We start from the raw sequence: 21,323 nt of genomic DNA, 5'->3' as shown, positions 1-21,323 counted from the left end.
GGCATATGCGCGGCGGTTTTAAGGTGCGAAAACCACTGGGTTGTTTGCTGTTGATATGAGGGAGGGAGCAAAGTGCATCATGGGATGTTGACTCAATGTTCCCATTCTCCCCTATGACAATGTTTTGGTCCCATGAGGCATTGCACAAACTTCCCAAAACACACTATGGCAAGTTGCACTTTGGGATAGCTACTAACGACGTACTGCCTTGTGCATTGATGAAGGCACTGCTAGTGAGGACGCACCCCATTGAAACAATAAGCCTGGTGTCACACACAATCGACTTAATTTGGAGGTTCAAGGTCGAATTACATAAAGTAGACTTAATTTTGTAGTGTAGATAAGCCCTAAATCTATGTAAGAGTATCAAAGATAGGATTTTATAGGCCATAATGAGGAGAAACATTTCCCTCCTCACAATAGTTTTTTAAATTCCATTTTGTCACCCTTTTTTTCAAAATTGGGCATATGACCAGCTGCTTCCATTCCTTTGGAATTTTTCATCCCTCTAGACCAACAAAATTACTTTTGTAAAATTATAATCTTTATAGGGAACTAAATTCATTGGAAAAGGGGGGAGAGAGGAAATAATGAAGAGAGAAGGAAGTGTTTCCTGTTTCCACTCTCTCCTCCCTCTGAAAAACAAATAGTACTGTTATCTCAGGGAAGAACATGCCATTCCCCTCTTTTGATTGGCTTAGTTCTCACGCTAAGTGGTTTTTGGTTGTCTTAGATGAGTGAATTCTGCAGACAAGTATGGCAGACTTCAAAGCAATGTTGGTTTAAAAAAAAAAAAAAGCAGATTCTGAAGTAAGAAATATTTCTGCCAAAAATCCATTTCTACAGTATTAAAGCAGAATGTTCTAGATTTTGTTTTCTATTATATGAAATACTCCAGTTGATCAAAAAAGAAAAATTATCTACAATTGCAATAAAATTTAAGCTCTCTCCTTCAGTATGTGATGAAGTTTCTAAATGGCAGCCTGCCCTATAGAGGAAAAAGGTAACTGTGAAACAGTTGTTAGGCACAAAAACAATGTAACAAGGAAATAGCTGTTTTTAATTTGGAAGTATTTACAACTGCTAATGTACCACTCAGGGCTGGTCTATACTTACCCGTTAGTTCGACGGCTGGAAATCGAACTTCCGGGTTCGATCTATCGCGTCTGGTCTGGACGCGATAAATCGATCCCGGAAGTGCTCGCCGTCGACTGCGGTACTCCAGCTCGGCGAGAGGAGTACCGCGGAGTCGACGGGGAGCCTGTGGACCGCGTCTGAACCGCGGTAAGTTCGAACTAAGGTATGTCGACTTCAGCTACGTTATTCACGTAGCTGAAGTTGTGTACCTTAGATCGAATTGGGGTGTTAGTGTAGACCAGGCCTTAGTGTGCTAGATAACCCAGCTCTGCATTTCTAATTGGAGGCAAACCTAGACTCTATTGGGGCCCTACAGATGTCTCAATGGTTAGTAAATATCTCTCTAAAGTTTTTGATGACCATGTTGATGAAGTAACTTGACAGCTGCCTGTAGATTTTTATCTTTGATAAAACGACTGGTGCCCAAAATGACTCTTATCATTAATATACCTGCCATACTTTCACTCAGCAATGATGTTAATGTTGAACAGCCAAATGACCTCTGTACAAGAGTTTGCCAGGGTTCGACCCTCTCCAGTGCGGCGGGGAGCCACACCGGCTCACTACACACCGGTGAGCTTGGGAAATTCGTCGGGCTGTGGGGTCTCCCTCGGCAGCTCTTGCTGTAACCGGAAGAACACGGTAAGCCCGGCCCTGCTCAGGGCGGGCAATAACGCTACGTCAGGAGCTCAGGCCCTCAGTCAGGACTGAGCAACAAACGAGTACAAAGTATTAAGCCCGGGCCCTAGGTCAGGGCGGGGCAACAAACACTGAGTCAGGAGCTCAGGCCCTCAGTCAGGGCTGAGCAACAAACGTACACAGTATTAAGCCCAAGCCCTAGGTCAGGGCGGGGCAACAAACGCTGAGTCAGGAGCTCAGGCCCTCAGTCAGGGCTGAGCAACAATAGTAGGCCCCAAGCCTCAAAAGGCCTGGGAGAAGGGGAGACTGCCACCCAATCCGTGGGTGGCAGGGGGGACGCAGGCCCTCCCACTCCACTGCGTCCCATCCCGGGGCCCTAGCAGTGGCAGAAGACCCGCTGCTGTCAGTGGGGATCCTGGCCGCAACACACTGACATAGGCTCTGGCAGTGCTGCAGCCAGACTGGGGTCGGCTGCCCACGGGCTACTTCCACACTCCCCCTCGGGGCCTACCTGGGTCCTGGTGTCGGCCTCTGGGGGATCCAGGACCATGGGTTCATCAGAGCAGGAATTGATCGGCAGGTCCGGCAGCCTCTCCGGATAGCGGGCGCAGGGCAGGCCCGGCGGCTCCTCCGGATAGTGGGCGCAGGGCACGCAGGGCAGGCCCGGCGGCTCCTCCGGATAGCGGGTGCAGGGCAGGCCCGGCGGCTCCTCCGGATAGCGGGCACCCTGGGCCATGGAGTTTTCCCAGCAACGAGCTAGGCTGGAGACATCTGGTCTCTCCGGCGGCTGGGGCCTTACTGAGCTCTGAGGGCAAGCCTTTATACTTCCAGGTTGCCGCCTGACCCTCTGGGGGGCGGGCTCTGAGCTCCCTAGCTCCGCCCACTCCGGACTCCGGATGGGCTCTTCCCCTCCGGGGCGGCGGGGAGCCACACCAGCTCACTACAACCTCTCAAAGCTATTGTATTGAATGTGTCTCTAGCTATTAATTGTATTTTCAGAAGAAGTATTGCAAACAAGTTCTTTGCATAAGAGTGTTTGTGACAGACAATTCTGTGCATGTGAGCAAGAGTTGGGAAAAACTTGAAACACACATTGTTTATGGGAGTTCAAGTTTGTGCAACATGAACTTAACTCCTGAACTTGCTGTGGGACATCTAGATGGAGAATTGTAAATACTTTAAATCTTGGTTTGAGGGAGAAGGAGAGAAGATAAGGGGAAAACCTGCACAGCTTCTTCTGCAAGGAGAGACTTACTAAAAAGAAATCCTCAAGCATTGCTACTCTTGCTGGCGATCACAAACACTACTTGTAGTCTTTCTATTTTCCACTATGCAGATTATTTAAATAACTAAATTTTTTTCCCAAAAAGAATGCTGCAGGTAATAATAGGTTAACTCTGTCCCTGCCACAAAACAAATTTTACAGTTGGGAGGCAGTGGAGCTCACATCTTTATTAGTGTAAGTGTTGAAGTAGGAGGTAGAGCAAGTAAACTCCGTTTGTGTAAAACAAGATACTGGATTTTGCCCCTCAGAAGTCACAGGGGAAACTTCTAAGCACAGGATATAGTGATAAGTAGTGTATTTAACCAAAAAAACACTGTTAATATTATAATTTTTACTACTTCCATTTAAAAAGTTTTCCACTACTTCTGCATGATCATCTCATGTTTTGCTGTATATTAAAAAAAGTTGAACTAGGTTGTCTCTTGCCTTAAGAGAAATTAACAAACTTGTGTTGATAGTTTCTCTGAATTGTTGGAATAATATGAAATGTTCTTCACCTGCTCGGAGATCTTATGGGCAAAATCAGGGCAGCCATCCAAAAGAACATGAGGCGTTATCTTGTTTGAATTGCTAACTAAAACTCTAGTTTGCTGTGTACTACAATGATCTGTTCCAAGAGCAGCAACACATTGTGAAGAACCACTGAGTACCAACAGCTGGATTTATTTTATTATATTGTGTTCTTGGAGTTTTATATTGTATACTATATTGTTCTCAGTGGCTCTTTTACTACAGTTCAGTACCTGCTATACCAAATATGAAATAAGTAAATCATTTTTTTAATTAAATGAAAAACACTATGAAATGCAAAATCTCATTTCTGTCAGAAAATTTTTGAAGCTACGATTATTGCCCTAAAGAACATAGCTAAAATTTTAGAATTCAAAAGCTATTAATTGACTTAAGCTCCTGAAACCTCTTAGGCCATTTGGCATATTTTACTCTCTGCTGGTGAGGAACAGAAATACAAATAGAAAACCTTTCTCCATCTTTTTTAAGAGGAGATTTTAAGAGTTGACAGCATCCATTTTATAAACAAGACTGCTGATATACCATTATTGCTAATTTTAAATTCAAAACTATTTCTCACAACAGCTGTAGCTTGGCTCTCTTGTTTGTCTATAGGGGCATATTTAGTGGTGTGCCTCCCAAGAGCTATGACACAGCAGTCACAGGCCAAGTGAGGGACAGAAGTGGCTTTACAGCCCCCAGTGTTAACTGGAGCAACCTCAGTGACTGCTCTAGCTTATAGTAGCATCATTGGAGCTGCCTATTGGGTGGCTGTGCAGCAACCCATATTCTCTGTAACACTTGGCATTATACTACTCCCCATCCTGCTGCAACTCACTCCCTTCACTAGGGAATGCATAGTACTAACAGGGTTCCTGTACTGGGGAATTTTTGCTTGGCCACTTGTAACACTTATATAGCCCTATTTGTCACTAGTGCAGGGCCAGAGAGTAGTATAGTATAGTATCTTATATTGAATACTGTTTAACTTGTGCCAAAATATGTGTTATGGCTTTTGTGGGATGTAGCCTATAGGATAGTTTAAGTTAAGAAAAAATAAGGTGAAGTTAGGTTTTGGGCCAAAGTGTTGAGGAGTATGGGAAATTGAAGTTACTAGCGTGAGATAAGTTGAAGACAAAGTGTTATGAGAAGAAGGTAAGAGTTAGTAAGGACATGACCCAGAGTTGTGTTCCCATTATACTTTGGTTATAAGTGGCTGGAGCAAAGTTTTTAAAGTGTTTTTGAGAATTGTGAATGTTTTATAAAAATGCTATCTATATTGCTAGTATGGGAAGGACATTGGTGCAGATGTTAATTTTAAATAATTGGTAACATAAAGAGCCAACTGAGAAGGTGGTGAAAATATAATTATGGTAAAGAGCAGTTTAATATTAATTAGTATTATAATAGAGTATAAAAGGAGTAGTTTTGTTAAATTGAAGGAGAGCTCCAATCAAAAGGGTACTGTTAGGTTCCAAGATTATAAGGCTGTACTTCACTCTGTTGTCAGCAACTGATCACCAATTCATGCACCATTTCATTTTTGAGTAAGAGTATAATTGTAGAGTTGTGTAAGTAGCAATTGCATGCCTGTTTGTTTAAACATTTTTCTTTTTAATAAAATTTGTATCATTCATAGTGTTGTCTAGTGGTCCTCTACTAAATACATTTTCTCTAACTGACCTAGAGGATCAAACCTGAAAACTAAGTTGGGTTTTGTTGCACCCTTATCTACAGCAACTTGATATTATTTGGGAACATTTCAACATAAAAGTTACAAAAGGGCTACAGGGAGCCTAACTTTGCATTTATTTTGCACATTTAAATTATAAAACCTAATTAGGTATTCACAGTTCTTGTTTAAGTGCAAAATGGTACCAAATTTCTAGAGAATCACACACTGAAATAAATGCAGAGCTTCAGATATATTCCCATTAGGAATCTACCACCTCAACTTTTTTTGGTTTTGTGAGAACCTGACTAAACTTAATCCAAACTCTTGGTGTATGTATCCAGATGCCATGAATGGGAGCATGCTGGGGAGAAAAAAGGAGTGGATGGCTCTGAATTGAAATGGTGGGGGGAAGGGGAGAAGACTTCTATAAGCTGATGATGATACATACAAGCTTTTCAGTCCCAATCCATTTCATCTAGGCCCTCCCATGAGAGTGTCTGCTCACTTCCATCCTTAGGGCTGAAAGCCTGCTCTGAGTGTTTCATTCCAAAAGAGTGTAGCTGTTTCACACTGTTCTCCCCACAACCCCAATTGCTAGCACTCTAAACTGGCACACTTTCCCAGCCCCTTCTCTGGGACCTATTATCCAACCTTAACAGTGATACAGATTCAATGCTGGAATACCTTTTTTATTTTTATTTTTTAACAGGTTATTCCAGTGATCTTTGTGAAGGGCCCATTGCTGGTCAGCTTTTACCAAGTAGTAACAGCAAAGCTTTAGGAGATACTTACACTGCTTGATCCTTAAAGCAGATTTTAAAATACACTTTTTCTAGTCAGTCCACTTTTGCTGCACCTGTCCTTCAAGATCCATCTCCTAAAATGTTTATTTCTTCTATCCTTCTGATTTTCCAGCAGAATTATGGTTCTTTCTCCTTTCTGCTGCTGCTTTGCGTACATTCTTGCTTTCACCAGTATTGGAGGAGCAGCGGGTTTGCCTACTCCGTCATGTGAACCAAAATGATGTTATAGGAATTTTCCCTCAAGCCCCCAACTCTGTGCTGCCTGGGCTAAAAGGAAACCTCTGTTTTGTATTTATAAGAACATGAGAATACTAGGTCAGGCCAATGGTCCATCTAGCCCAGTACCTGTCTTCTGACAGTGGCCAGTGCCAGATGCTTCAGAAGGAATGAACAGAACAGAGCTATTACTCAGTGATCCATCCCCCATCATCCAGTCCCAGCTTCTGGCAGTCAGTGGTGTAAGGAAATGAGGTTGCATCCCTGACCATCTTGGCTAATAGCCATTGATGGACCTGTCTTCTATGAACTTACCTAATTCTTTTTTGGCCCTTACAACATCTCCTGGACAACAAGTTCTAGAGGCTGACTGTGCACTGTGTGAGAAAGTACTTCCTTTTGTTTGTTTTAAACCTGCTGCCTATTAATTTCATTGGGTGACCCCTGGTCTTGTGGTATGTGAAGGGGTAAATAACACTTCCCTATTCACTTCTCCACACCATGATTTTATAGACTTCTATCATATTTCCCCTTAGTTGTCTCTTTTCTAAGCTGAACAGTTCCATTTTTTTTAATCTCACTTCATATGGAAGTAGTTCCATACCCCTAAGCATTTTTGTTGCCCTTCTCTGTACCTTTTCCAGTTCTAATGTATTTTTTGAGATAGGGTGACCAGAACTGTATGCAGTATTCGAGATGTAGCATGGATTTTTATAGTGGCATTTTTCTGTTTCTTATCTACTCCTTTCCTAATGGTTCTTAACATTCTATCAGTTTTTTAGACATCGTACAGAGGTTTTCAGAGAACTATTAGTGATGACTCCAACATCTCTTTTAGTGGCAACAGCTAATTTAGAACCCATCATTTGTATGTATAGTTGGGATTATTTTTTCCAGTGTGCATTATTTTGCCCTTATTACCATTTGATTTTCATCTGCCATTTTGTTGCCTAGTCACTCAGTTTTGTGAGATCTTATAATATTACCTTTGTAACTCTTCGCAGTCAGCTTTGGACTTTACTGAGTAGTTTAATATCATTTGCAAACTGTGCCACCTCACTTTTCACCACCTTTTCCAGATCATTTATGAGTATGTTGAACAGCTACAGGTCCTAGTACAGATCCTTGGGGGACCCTGCTATTTACCTCTTTCCCTTACGAAAATTGACCATTTATTCCTACCTTTTGTTTACTATCTTTTAATCAGTTCCTGATCCATGAAGTCCTTCCTTCTTATCCAATGACTGCTTACTTTGCTTAAGATCCTTGGGTATAGGGCCTTGTCAGAGGCTTTGTGAAAGTCCACATACACTGTCACCTGGATCACCCTGGTCCATATGTTTGTTGACACCCTCAACGAATTTTAATAGATTCTATTAGTAGTTTGAGGGAAAGGTTAAAGTCTCACCTTCACCTATCATCTCTCCCCCTGTCCCAAGGAAAAGGACTGTCTACCAGCTTTAATAGTCAGAATTAAAAATCCAGAAGATGACATGTTCCCACTTTACTTTCAGATAACTAGGCTAATGATAAGAGAGGTAAACAAAAAAATAAGAAGTAGAAAGATAAATCTTCCTATTTCTGTCATAGAGACTATGCAAGGTAGTTTCTGGCAGAGCTGGGACTAGAACCTCTGTTTGTTATGGATAGATCTGTCATCCACTAAGCCTCAGTGGCTTTCATTTTGAACATGCCAAGTCTATGGCCTTGTCTACACTGGGGGTGGGGGGTGGGGATCGATCTAAGGTACGCAACTTCAGCTACGAGAATGGCGTAGCTGAAGTCGACATATCTTAGATGAACTTAGAATCACTTACTTCGTGTCCTCGCTGCGTGGGATTGACAGCCACCGCTCCCCCGTCGACTTTGCTTCCGCCTCTCGCCGAGCTGGAGTTCAGCAGTCGATGGGAGAGCGATTGGGGATCGATTTATCGCATCTACATTACACGCAATAAATCGATCCCCGATAGATCGATCGCTACCCGCCGATCTGGCAGGTAGTGTAGACATACCCTGAGTAATTGGCTATGCTATCTGTAACCACTACTCTAACACCTTTAGAGAAGAGTCAGGGACAAAATCCTGATACTGAACATTTCACTGTTTTCTAGCATTTATTTGTGTAACTTTCTGGCATATGGTTGCTGCTACCATTTATTCCTTTACCTTTAATGGTAGAAGTTTGCACTGTGGATCCTAAGGTCTGGAATTCAAACTGTGCTGTCTATCTCTGTGTGGTGGTTGGAGGAAGGCAGTCATTACAGTTGCATATGATGGAATTTCTATTTTTTCAGTTTTCATTTTTAAAAACTTAGGTAATTAAGTAAAGTCATTAAAAGTATATTGCTCATGTTGCAAAGTCAAGCACTCAAAAATTAGGAAGTGCCATAATTTCATAATTCCATCAGAATAATTACTATCTGAGCATGTAATTAAAGATTATTTAAATTCAGCCATACATTGGGGCAGATTTAAGGTTGCATGGGCAATCTTAATTCTGGCATTTCCTACCTTTTACATGCTTGACTTTGCAGCATTAATGTTCTTCCAATATAAATTTGTTTTCAAGAAATCCTAATGGAAAACATCAAGATAGTGCATATTTTTATGTATAAATTAAGTTTGTGACTCAGTTGCTTGCAAAAATAGTAGGTTAATTCCATAAAATAACTTAAAAAATAAATGTGTGTGAGTTTTAAATAGGAATATGGTTTCCAAGGTTATTCTAGGGAAAAGCATCAACAGTAGAAAATAAATTCTGTGTAATGCTTTGTTTCATATCTTCTACTGATGTATCTCTTCAATCTCTAAAAAAAGAAGATGCCTGTAAAACTAGTTATTTCCTGTTGAGAGCACACATTTTGCTTTACTGTACTCTTTTTATAATGAATTACATTAATCGGGGCTCTCTAAAGTTGTGTATAAAGTCTGTTTGTAGTATACTAAAGCACACTAGTAAACTTACTGGGTTTAATATTTTTTGTGCAGTTTTCATCCACCTACAGTGGATAATCTCTTGAACAAAAGGTATATAAAATATTATGTTGTGACCTTTCTGAGATGATCACTAAAACTTATGAAGACTTTCTTATTTTACAGGTCAACAGCAAGGACAGGATGGAGGCATGAAAGTACAGCAAGCCACAATAGCTCCTGTAACTGTAGCCGTAGGAGGTATTGCTAATGCAGCAATTGGTGCTGTTAGTCCTGATCAGATCACACAAGTGCAGTTACAACAAGCCCAGCAAGCTTCTGACCAGGAAATACAACCTGGCAAGAGGTTAAGAAGAGTTGCCTGCTCGTGTCCTAATTGTAGAGAAGGAGAAGGAAGGTAATGTTAGTTTGTCAGTTAAACTTTAGGTATCTTGTGGGCCTGCCTTTATTTTGGGGGCTTTTTTCCTTGTATTACTGTCATGTTTCTAATTATGTCCATAGGAAATCATACTTGTAAATTTTCTATTCAGAAAGAGGATTATAATCAACTTAATTTTACAATTTCATTTTTTTCCTTAGAGAGCTGATAATATTTTAAAATAAAATCACCTAACTGCTTAACTTTTGATCCTGTCAGAGGCAGCAGTGAGCCAGGAAAAAAGAAGCAGCATATCTGCCATATCGAAGGATGTGGAAAAGTTTATGGGAAAACATCTCATCTCCGGGCACACCTTCGTTGGCATACTGGAGAAAGACCATTTGTATGCAACTGGATGTTTTGTGGCAAAAGATTTACACGGAGTGATGAGCTGCAAAGACATAGAAGAACCCACACAGGTTAGTCAACTGTCTGTATTCGATAGAGTAATTCCTTTAATGATGGTGGCCGTCAGTGAACAGTGATTTTAAATCAAGTTTCAAGCTGTTTCCCTGCATCTGCATTAGAAAAAGATTGAGTTTAGGACATGGTTAACTAGTATGCATTGGCTAAAAGCCTGACCTAAACTTGATCAATTTTCCTAATCAAGACAAAGCCTTCGGGCTTTTTTACACAGGGGTTTAATCCACAGTAACTCTGGTTGGTTTGATGTGAAAATGTCTGCATGCACACAGCACAATTCGTTAAGAGTGTTGTAACTCCAAAAACTCTGGAATACTCTTTCAAAGTGTATTACATTTAATGCAAATTGAGTTAGTGTGGTGCATTGTTCATGTGCACACAATGCTGCTGTGCACTACTGTAGCAGTCCTCCAACTGGTATCCCACACTGTTTGTGGGCATCCATTACTGATCTGTCTGTTTACCTGTGTGCCCTCCATTGCTCTCGGATTAAGTTGACTGGATTTCCCTCCTGCATTTAAAAACTGTCATGGGGCCAGTATTTGCCCGTTTGCTCCTGGAATTTAATATATCAGCATTGGTACAACATGCCTCCAGCAGTTGCTTAGAGCTGTGCTGAGACGCTAGATCTTATCATTATCTGGGGAGCAAACTCTTGTGAAATAAAGATGTGTTTGTGGATTTTATCAAGTAGATGTCGATGAGGGGCCACAACCAGGACACCAACCAGTGCCAGATAAAGAGCAAACAGCTAAGAGGATTTACATTAAAATGAGGGATCCCAGGAAGAGGTCTAGCAATGGAAATGTAATCCATTTTTTGAGGAGCTGGACAGTATTTGATTAATTACACCACTGCTGAACTCAAATTGGTTGTGGACCCTGCTGCCTCCCCTACAGCCTTCCCCTGAGGACAAGCAGCAAGAGTCATCAGAGGAGGATCACGAGGAAGGCAGTGAAGAACTCTCCCCAGAAAGCCAGGATCTCTTTGAGACTCAGGATCTGATTCTGTCCGCATAGGAAGCAAGATTATAGTTTGCAGGCAGAAACCCAGGCTGGGACTGAGGAGGCACACTCAGCTGTCATTCTACAAATACTGAGGTGATAGTTAAACAGTTCCTTCCTTCTGTCCACGTGGCCAATGAGGATATGTCGACACTGCATCTGAGAGCAAACCTCCCAGCCCAGATACAGTAGAACCTCAGAGTTACGAACACCAGAGTTGCAAACTGATTGGTCAACCACACACCTCATTTGGAACTGGAAATATGCAATCAGGCAGCAGAGACAAAAATAAAGCAAATACTGTACAGTATAGTAGTGTGTTAAATGTAAATTACCAAATAAAAAAGGGAAGGTTTAAAAAAAAAAGATTTGACAAGGTAAAGAAACTGTTTCTGTGCTTGTTTAATTTAAATTAAGATGGTTAAAAGCTTCATTTTTCTTCTGAATAATAAAGTTGCAAAGCTGTATTAAGTCAAACTTTTGAAAGAACAACCATAACATTTTGGTCAGAGTTACAGACATTTCAGAATTACGAACAAGCTCCATTCCTGAGGTGTTCGTAACTCTGAGGTTCTGACTGTATATAGTGGGGCTTGTACTAACGTGTTAAAAATAGCTGTGTAGATGATACGGCTCAGGGTGGAGCCTGGGCTCTGTGGCCATGGAAGCAGTGCCTACACAGCTATTTTTAGTGCAATAGCAGAGGCCCTTTTAGCATGAGTCTGTGGAGCTGGGCTGGGAAGCTCACTCCCAGATGTAGTTTGGACATACCCTATATGGCAGGGGTGGCCAAACCGCGTTTCATGAGCCGCAGCTTGCAGAGCCCTCCACTCCCCCTTTCTCTGCCTATCAGACTGTTTGGGGGGGCTCGGCGCTTCTGCCCTGCAGCAGGGTAGTGGGGCTAGGAGCTTCTGCCCAGCAGGAAGGGAGGTCTCAGGGCTTCAGCCCTGTGGGAGGCACCTGCCAGGGCTCGGGGCTTCTGTGGAAGTAAGGCTGAAACCCCAAACCCTGTCAGGTGCGCCCTGTGGGGTAGAAGCCCTAGCCCTACCACCCCGCCACGCACGCCCTGGCTCTCGAATGTCTGAAGATTGTCATATACGCTTTGGAGGGTCAGTAAGTTCTTCTTTGATGCTAGTTCCTATGTGGATTCCAAACACAGAAGAGTAGCAAGCAGTGGTCAGCGTGGAGGTAGGCGCAAGGGCTCCGGAAAAGACCAAGTCTGTGGGACAGACCGACTGCCGCATTCGTCGTTGTAGAGGGAGCAATGGCGAAATGAGTGGAGAAAGGTGTGTATGGAAGACCAACTGGCAGCTCAACAAATGTCCTGCCATGGAATGTTGGTGAGGAAGGCCAACGTGGCGGCGTATGCCTGCATGGAGTGGGCCGTGATTCCCAGTGGAAGTGGAATGCCAGATAGCTCATCGCAGGTCGCAGTGCAGCGGGAGATCCACTTAGAAGCACCGGTGAGATTTGCAGAAGCCGCAAGTGCAGTATAGATAAAAGGCGAGCACCCTGCAGACATCGAGGGAATGGAAAGCGTGCTCCATGGGTGAGGCATGAGGTTTGGGGTAGAAGACTGGAAGGTGTATACTTTGGTTGAGGTGGAAGGAGGAAGCCACCTTGGGTAGAAACTTGGGGTGTAGACGTAAGGAGACTCTGTCCTTATGGAAGACAGTGAACGGTGGGTCTGCCATTATGGCTACCAGTTCACTGATACAGCAAGCAAAAGTGATGGCCACCAAGATGATGACCTTCATGGAGAGGTGAGGGAGGGAGCAGGTAGCGAGGGACTTTCGTAAGAGTAGAGAGGATCAAGTTGAGATCCCATAGCAGGGTGGGCCTTTGTACAAGAGGAAAAACATTGAGGAGGCCTCTGAGGAATCAGGAGGTCATTGGGTGAGTAAAGACAGAGAAGGCATCCACGGGACGGAGAAAAGCACTGAGCGCAGATAGGTGAACACAGATAGAGGAGTGCGCCAGGCCCGATTGGCGGAGATGGAGAAGGTAGTCCAGGAGAGAAGAAATGGAGACAGAGTCTGTTGGAATGTGGCGGACCCAGGCAGTAAAGCGATGCCACTTAGCAGAATAACAGGTGTGAGTGGATTAGCATCTGCTGTTAGTGAGGATGTTGTGGATGGGTGCAGAGCAGCCCTGGTCTACACATGATCCCCAACCAAATACCAGGCCAAGTGAAGAGGGCGCGGGTTGGGGTGTCGTAGTCAGCTGTGGTCTTGCATCAGGAGATCCCGGATGGTGGGGAGGAGGATCAAGGGGCGAGTGGAGAGGTGGAGGAGATCGATGTTCCAGTACTGGCGAGGCCAGGAGGGAGCTACGATTATTACTGGAGGTTCTTTGAGATGTGTAGTCCCTATCTGGATTCAAATCCTGCCCTCCTTCCCCTCTGCTCCGGGCTTTTCTGTTGCTGAGTAAGAGAGAACTGGAACGGCGTCGACCTGCGCAGCCTCATATGTGCCATGTGGCTGACGCATGATACAGACGCAGATCAATGGACACAACTATGAACAGTTCCGGCGCATGGCGCCATATGCGCATTATGATTGGAATCCAGATAGGGACCACACATCTCAAAGAACCTCCAGTTACAGTAAGTAACTTCTCTTTAGCCACCCCTGCTATATGGCATCATTAACCACAGCAGCAGAGGATAAGGCAGCTCTCCGCCTATAACCGGAGCAGTCTCTACACCATTAATGCCCATAGTGATCCTGGCAGCAAACTGTCTTTGATTCATTTAGGTAAATCCAACTGAATTCCAAAAGAGCCTAGCATCATGGACCTTTCCAAATCACGCTCCTTTTATGTTTATAAACCTGCCTTGGTGGTCAACCAGCCCTTGGAGCACCATGGATAAGGCTGCAAGTCTGTCACGGAGGTTGTGGAAGTCATGAATTCCCTTACTTCACCAACATCTGGCTCAGAAGACCCCATGCAAAGGAGATCTGCAGGGCTGCACCATCCTAATTGGCCATCCAGCACTCCAAAGGAACCCCTGAATCTCTTCAGAGGAATGGCTGACCTCGATCCGTGGGGGACAGTATGGAAGCTACCTGGGTCCCTTCTCAGCAGTTTTTATCAAGTATTTTAGTCATGTTCTCCTTCCATCCTCTGCTAGGTTCTAAGTTTATGAAAGAGAATTCTTATTGAGAAGCTAAAATTCAGACCCTGCACGGAATAATCACAACAGAGGAAATATAGGCTGCAAGTATATCTGTTGAAAGCATTTTAAAAGGGAAGAGTAGTTTATTCAATGGGTCTGGAAATCAGACATTTAGAGAAGATAAGGTTGTATCTATTTTGCAACTTTAGATACATCCAAACACTTTTAAAATGTTTTTGAATTGGGGGTGGGGGGGAGGCTTGTTTGAATGACTGAAAGAAGTTAAATACCTTTAAATATCTATTTCACTGACATTTTTGTTTGTTTTTGTTTTAAATTAGGTGAAAAAAGATTTGAGTGCCCCGAATGTTCTAAGAGGTTTATGCGGAGTGACCATCTCTCCAAACATGTCAAAACTCATCAGAACAAGAAAGGTGGTGGAACAGCCCTTGCTATTGTTACTTCAGGAGAACTGGACTCTTCAGTTACTGAGGTTCTTGGCTCTCCAAGAATTGTCACAGTTGCAGCCATTTCTCAAGATTCAAACCCAGCAACCCCTAATGTTTCAACAAACATGGAAGAATTCTGAAAGGATCATTTATACGGACACCTAGTGCTGCACTTAAGTTTACATACCTTTCATGATATGGAAGTGGGCTGGTAAAGTAGATTACAGAGCAGGAAATCATGTTTTCAGTCTTGACTTCTGTAAGTATTCCAAGTTGGAGGGTCAGCATGAGAAGTGTACACTGGTGCAACAAGACAAATTTTCAAAAATACAAACAGCGCAAATTGACATACTGGATAAACAGTTGGGGGAATACTGCTTCCATACTGTACTTTTTTAGTTATGTGGCTCTATATTATATAATTGTTTTAAATGAAAATTTCCCCTCTCTTTTAGCATTTGTGTGTTGTTGTGTTTGTAAAATCAGACAATATCAATATGACAGGGTGGATCTTGGTTAGGAGTGTTGTCATTTGGAGATACTTTGTTTATAATCTAAATCTGTAATATTTTCGAGGGAACTTCTTTTCCCATAAGGCACAACAAAAATGCATAAGAATTGAGTGGTAATTATTTCTTTGCTCAGTTCTGTGGAATCTGTACATTGATTTTGGCCGTCTTTTCTCAAGTTTAGAAATTATTCAAATAGCAGTTGAATTTACATGCTGCAAAGCAGATCTGAGGTGCAGCTCAGATAATTTTGACCACTACATTATAGTAGTGTGTATAAATGACAATCACTGAACTCAGATTTCTCTCTTTCTTTGGAGAGTTAAAAGATATTTAGATTTAATGTACACATTAGAAAAAATTAAACTACAGAAATATATTAACATAAGATTTTACAGAATTAATATCTTTATGTAGGATAATAATAAAATATGGCAACTTGTGTGTTTAAGTTTTGATATTCCAGTTCATTACATTTTAAGACATCAGGAATCCATTTGTTAACTTGAGTCACAAAACTCATACTTTTGAATATTTAAATTTTATGGGAATACTTGGACATTAATTAGATAACTGAATTGTTTAATGAGTGTTGTAACTCATTCTCCAGTTCTCTCCTGTATATATAAATTATTATATTATGGTGAAGGTGAAGAATTCTTTATACTTTGACTAAACAGCCAAAGAAAAGGACAAATTATGACATTTTAACAACAAAAAAGGTAATTGTAAATTAATGTATTTTTTCTTTCTCTTCCTCTAAAGATTAATCATCTTATTTTCTTTCCAATTGTAAGTGCATAGGCTGGTAAGGAATATCCACCACCCATTTTCTTATATGATCAATAATTTTGAGCCTCCAGCCACAAGAGAAACTGGGGCAAAAAAGGAATATAAGTATCTTTTTATCATATAGCAACTAATTTAAAAGGTTTGATTATATTTCCAATATCTATTAACTTAATAGAACATAATTGTTGGAGAAATAAAACAACTGAGCATTTTTTATGTAAAAACTCCAGTGCATACATGGAGGAAAGATGGCCAAATATTTCACACTCAGGATTTTGAATTATTTCCCATAGATGTAAATGGAATGTTTTACAAATGTAGCCATTTGGTATCTCATGACAGTCCATTTTTTTAAATTTATACATCAAAATATTTTTGTGATATAAAAGGGAGTACAGTGCAAGAAGGATTATTCTTTTTCCTGCAGGTTAAAGATGAACAGTTTATTTGGGAAATGTTTGTATGAGACACATAACAGATACCTTGTGCATTCCCTCAGAAAACATACTTCTCGTATGAATACTTTATCAATCTTGTGATGTTTCATGTATTTTTGAAGAAAGAAATACCAATCATTGTTTACACTGTGTACACTTTAGGCCAGCCCTTTGTAGCGAAATATAAAGCTGAAGGTCTTTTATACTTTCAGTTTACATTAAAAGCTTTGAGATTAAAGGAAAAACAATTTTACACTGTGGTTATAGATTTCAAGTTTCTTAAAGCTTTTGTAGACTTGTAACAAAGTCTTTAAATTTTAGTTGGGTTTTGTACATTCTTTTGTATATTTTATTTAAAGTACTCTCAGCTGATGTATCTGGATTTAAAACATCAGAATCAATTAGATTACTACATTTAATACAAATGAACATTAGGTAGTGCTAATTGTTAATTTTGTTATATAAGAACTGAAACATCAAATATATATTTTATCATTATGCTTCACAATCAGTGCTATAAATTTCTTTATGCAAAGAAAAACTTTCCTAATGTTATGATCATGTTTCTTAGAAGTTAACAGTTTTTATAAACTGAAGGTATGAGCATTCTGCACAGCCATTTCATATTTTTTTCATGCATACTTATGTATGCAGATAAGAAACTGAAGTCATTTTTAATCTACAATGAGTCCATATTACAAATGTATCAAAATCTAAATCCGGTTGACTTCATAGTATCTAAAGTACATTCACTTATGTTAGCAGGTGCACATTTTACCGCTGGAATTAGAAACATTTTGACAGTCTGTTCTGCATACCATTCTGAGTCCACTTTTCTGTCTTAGAAGGATCGTAAATTTCAATGTCCTTTATTTGACTCAGTGGGATATAGCTGTTGTAAGTAATAGGGCACAGATGTGCAGTAGTATCTTGTTTAATGGCATTTCACTGTTCATTCCCTTTGCCACTGTTATAAAATTTTGCTTTATTGTAATTATCAGTGCAAAGTGTATTTATCATGGTAGAACTCCAGTGTTAGAATAGTTTTTTTCTTACAATATACATTCTTTGGTTAGTTTTGTGTATGTGTTGCCGATTACATTAGAAATTGGTGTTAAGTCATTATTTATCACACTCTTTCACAAGAGCAGTAATAAAAGTGTGTAATTTAGGAGAAAAAGTTAATTTGTCAAACTTAGGTAAGCATGATGTTTAGGTCCTATTTTTCAATTTTATAACTGTTTTATTGCAACAATATTTGTATTTAAGTCTTCATTTTAATGCCTTGTGGTGTTTTTTAATGCATGTCACTGAATTGTCATCCCGCATAAATTGATGTGCAGCATAGGGTATTAAATCTACATAATGATTTTGAAACAGAGAAATAGTTGATGGTAAAAATGTAAATGTTTTGCAAAAATTCCTTATAAAAAAGTTTTGTAGTAATATTTCACTTGTAAATTGTTTTCTAAAAAAATAGAAAAATGAAATAAAAAAAAAGAGAGAGAAATAAAACCAGATTTCCCACATTCTAGAAGTTAAAACTGAATTCTGCCAGCAAAGCCTCTAAGGCATTAATTTGACATTTTTATATTGCTGATTTTTTTTTTTTTGGTAGATTTAGAACTAAAATTATGTACAAGTTGTTGCCTGCAATAACAATTTTGCAAGTAACCTATTAAAATTCCCTTGAGTTAAAAATGTTTCTTCATTTAATTACTTATAATATGAAGCAGTAATAAATTATGTTTGAATGATTTGCTCATCAAGAAGAACAGTGGAAAGCAAATGCTTCTCAATGGAGAAGCATTGGCAGAAGCCTCGGGATTCATGTAATTAAGACCTATACTTGCTGGTCTGCGTTCCCCAACTGGCACACTCCCAGCAGGGAATTAAAAAAGCAGATTCCAGCTCAGTGTGAATTTTGTCATGCTTGTTCAGCTCTTGGAATGGAAGTTATAGTTATGCCTGAACACATTCATTTTTATTAAAGAACATTACAAGAGGTGACTGAAGGAAACATTTAACTAAGATGAGAAATAGAAGAAACTAAGAAAAAAAAAATGTGAGAATTGCAATTTTTTAAAGAGAGACAACAGATGATAAAACCAAAATGTCTCAATTGTGTTTCAAATTAGAAATGAAATAAAACAAATGTACTGTTTCCATAAAAAGAATGAAGGTACTCACTTGACTTGAGTACTCCAAAAATTATGCTGGATTTTACTTTGTTTCAGTGATCTAGATGGATTTGTGCTGCTGGAAAACAAAGTAATAATATTTTGCACTTTTGTAATGCCTTTTATCCATAAAACTTAAAGCATTTTATAATGAAATCTTCCAGAATTCCTGTGATGGACATACATAGTATTATGCCCACTTTACCAATGAAGAAACAGGTACAAAAAAATTGATTGACTTGCTCTGTGTTTCACACAAAATCTGGCATATATGGGAATAGGGTGGATTTGATTTAAATCATGACTTAAATCATAGTCAGGAAGACTCGATTTAATCATGGATTTCTACATAAAAGCGCATTCTTATTGGTTGTTATAACCTTAATACATATTCTTCACAACTCAGAGATAGATGTAGGTTTCATTTTTAGAAGATACACACTATACATTTTTAAAGTGATTTATTTTGAAAACTTTTCAGATTAGTTTTACAGCTATATCAGAAAATGAATGATTGTTTGGTTATTTCATTTACCAAAGGTAATTGAAGCAGATATTTATGAAGTCATTGGGAGGTGAACTATCTCCAATTCAATAGGTTAATCATTAGTATTTGGAGGATTTTCTTGTCATGCTGTATTGGAAGGAGAACATCACCAGACAGACATTTAAATTGTTTTATTTAACTAAAACAACAACGTTATGTATTCTGGATTTTTTTTCTTCAGCAGCAAACATATAATATTTTAACAAGACAAGCATATGAATTTTTTAATTTAGTTAAACATTCAAGTTTGTTAAAATTGTTTTTAACTAAAATAGTTAAATGAAATATTTTTTAAAAAAAAAATTAAATCAACCATGTCAGCCAGGTCAACATGAGAAACTTAAAATATTGGCTTCTTCAGCTAACTCAGTCATCTTCACCTTCGTTTTCCTGTTTGTTCATAATCTGGAAAAGAAAAATAAGCTTTCCTGCTTTTTCAGGTCCCAAATGATTTCTCAATTTGGAATGAATTAGTCCAAAGGAAGAAAATATTCTTTCTACACTGGCCAAAGAAGCTACTGCAGTTAAAAGTGAGATTATCACTTCAACAGTCTCTGAATCCAAGTGCTTAAGTGACTTCCACCAGTTCACTGGTGTGTCTTCCTTTAAAATATCATCAGCAAACATATATTTCTTGAATGGTTCACCCTAAGCTCTGAAGTTTATTGTAGTTGGCATTATGGAGGGATGATTGCTGGATGTCCGTGTCATAGCCAACTCCTCTTCTTCAGCAGTTAAGGTTTGACCCAGGTACCGAGTATTGAGAATATTTGCAAGAAAATGAGCTGGAAATAGTGCTTGTCCCATTCGTTTTTTTAATTCTTGTAATTTAACTCTGTCACTGCATATTTCTCTTTTTAAGCTCTGACTCAGTTCTTTCAACAGCGTCAGCAATAAAATCGCTATTTCCCTGCATTTTGTTCAAGGCTACAGAAATAGGCTTCAGGGTACTCAGCATGTGTTCAACATTTCTCTTAAGCTCAATGTTGAGAACTTTGACTATGACTGTGCCAGTTATTTTTTCACAATTTTGTTCGCAAACTGTCATCAGATTAGGCCAGTTCTTGATATAGTGCTCAAAACAGTCCACTACTGAGTTCCATCACACATCTTGTGGGAGAGTTAGTTTGGGTTCCTCCCACTTTTTTCAGAGCAGCTGCTGCAAAGTGGTTGTTACGGAAGTATTTTGCAATTTCAACAACATTAGCCTTTGTTCTATAACACTGAAGTCTTTGGCTAGGAGGTGCATCAAATGAGCACTGCAACCATATGTTATTAGCTGGGGACTCTCTTCACTGTCTTTTAAATTTCTTCTCATCTTGGATACATTTGTAGCATTGTCTGTGACCAAGCTGCGTACTAGACATTTGAATTTTTTTTCACAGTTATAGCTTTTACTGTTACTTCTTGTGAGTATTCTGCTGTGTGTGCATTTCCTGATGTATCAATTGTTTCTGTAAGGAAGACATACCCTTCTTCTGTTGTCACACAAGCACTTACAACAGGATCATTGTGGACATTGCTCCACCCATCAAGACTCAGGTTAACAATTTCACCCTCTAGACCTTTTGCACGCTGCTCAATTTCTCTTTCATACACTTTATCCAGCAATTTGCCTGCGACATCTGCTCTGTTGGGTGGACTGTATCCTGGTCTAATGACTGAACCACGTTAATGAAGTGTGCGTTCTCAGTCATACAGAAAGGAGAGTTTGTTGCATAAACAAACGCAGCCATTTTTTCATCAATTGCCTCTTTTTGTAATCTGTTGGTTCTTATCACAAACTTATCTATGGTTGTTTCAGGATGATGGAGTTGTTTTTTTCTTTTTGCTACAGATGATATACTGTGACTATGTGACACGTGATGGACTGAAACACTATCATTGGCAGATAACTCTGAAACTATAGAAAATGATGGTGATCTTGAAGGTGGATAGTCTTCAGAATCCTGTATGTTGAGGATGGAGTCTCCTAAACAAAATAAGTCAATGCAGTTATTTAATTATTATTACCATACTGCTCATTTAGTATTTCTGAATGCATTTTCACTGACACTCAGTACTACTTTAAAGGTGAAATTGTAAAAGGAAGATCTGCCTATTTCAGCTATTTATTTTTTATCACAACTGCATCTAAAATGATAGTACCATAGAGTAACAACTATATTTTTTGCTCAAACATAAGAATTCAAGAATAGTCCAGAAGGGAAGACAGGCAGTCCTTAAGAAAGAAGTATGAAATAAAAA

The 21,323-nt window shown here is 39.7% G+C and overlaps 1 protein-coding gene across 1 annotated transcript in view; it reads left to right on the top strand.

Moving 5' to 3' along the window:
* Positions 1-18,050, top strand: part of SP4 (Sp4 transcription factor) — a 48,365-nt gene extending 30,315 nt beyond the window's left edge. Inside the window, exons 4-6 of the mRNA XM_026649418.2 lie at positions 9,365-9,596; positions 9,837-10,036; positions 14,504-18,050. Of these exons, the coding sequence (XP_026505203.1) occupies positions 9,365-9,596; positions 9,837-10,036; positions 14,504-14,751 (680 nt within the window). The 3' untranslated portion in view covers positions 14,752-18,050. The remainder of the gene's footprint in view (positions 1-9,364; positions 9,597-9,836; positions 10,037-14,503) is intronic.
* Positions 18,051-21,323: the final 3,273 nt, after the last annotated feature.

This window comes from Terrapene carolina, unplaced genomic scaffold, assembly GCF_002925995.2.
Source record: "Terrapene carolina triunguis isolate 2854851 unplaced genomic scaffold, T_m_triunguis-2.0 Scaffold84, whole genome shotgun sequence".
Lineage (NCBI taxonomy): Eukaryota > Metazoa > Chordata > Testudines > Emydidae > Terrapene > Terrapene triunguis.
Note: the sequence above shows the minus strand (reverse complement) of the source record. Positions and strands in the feature narration are given on the sequence as shown.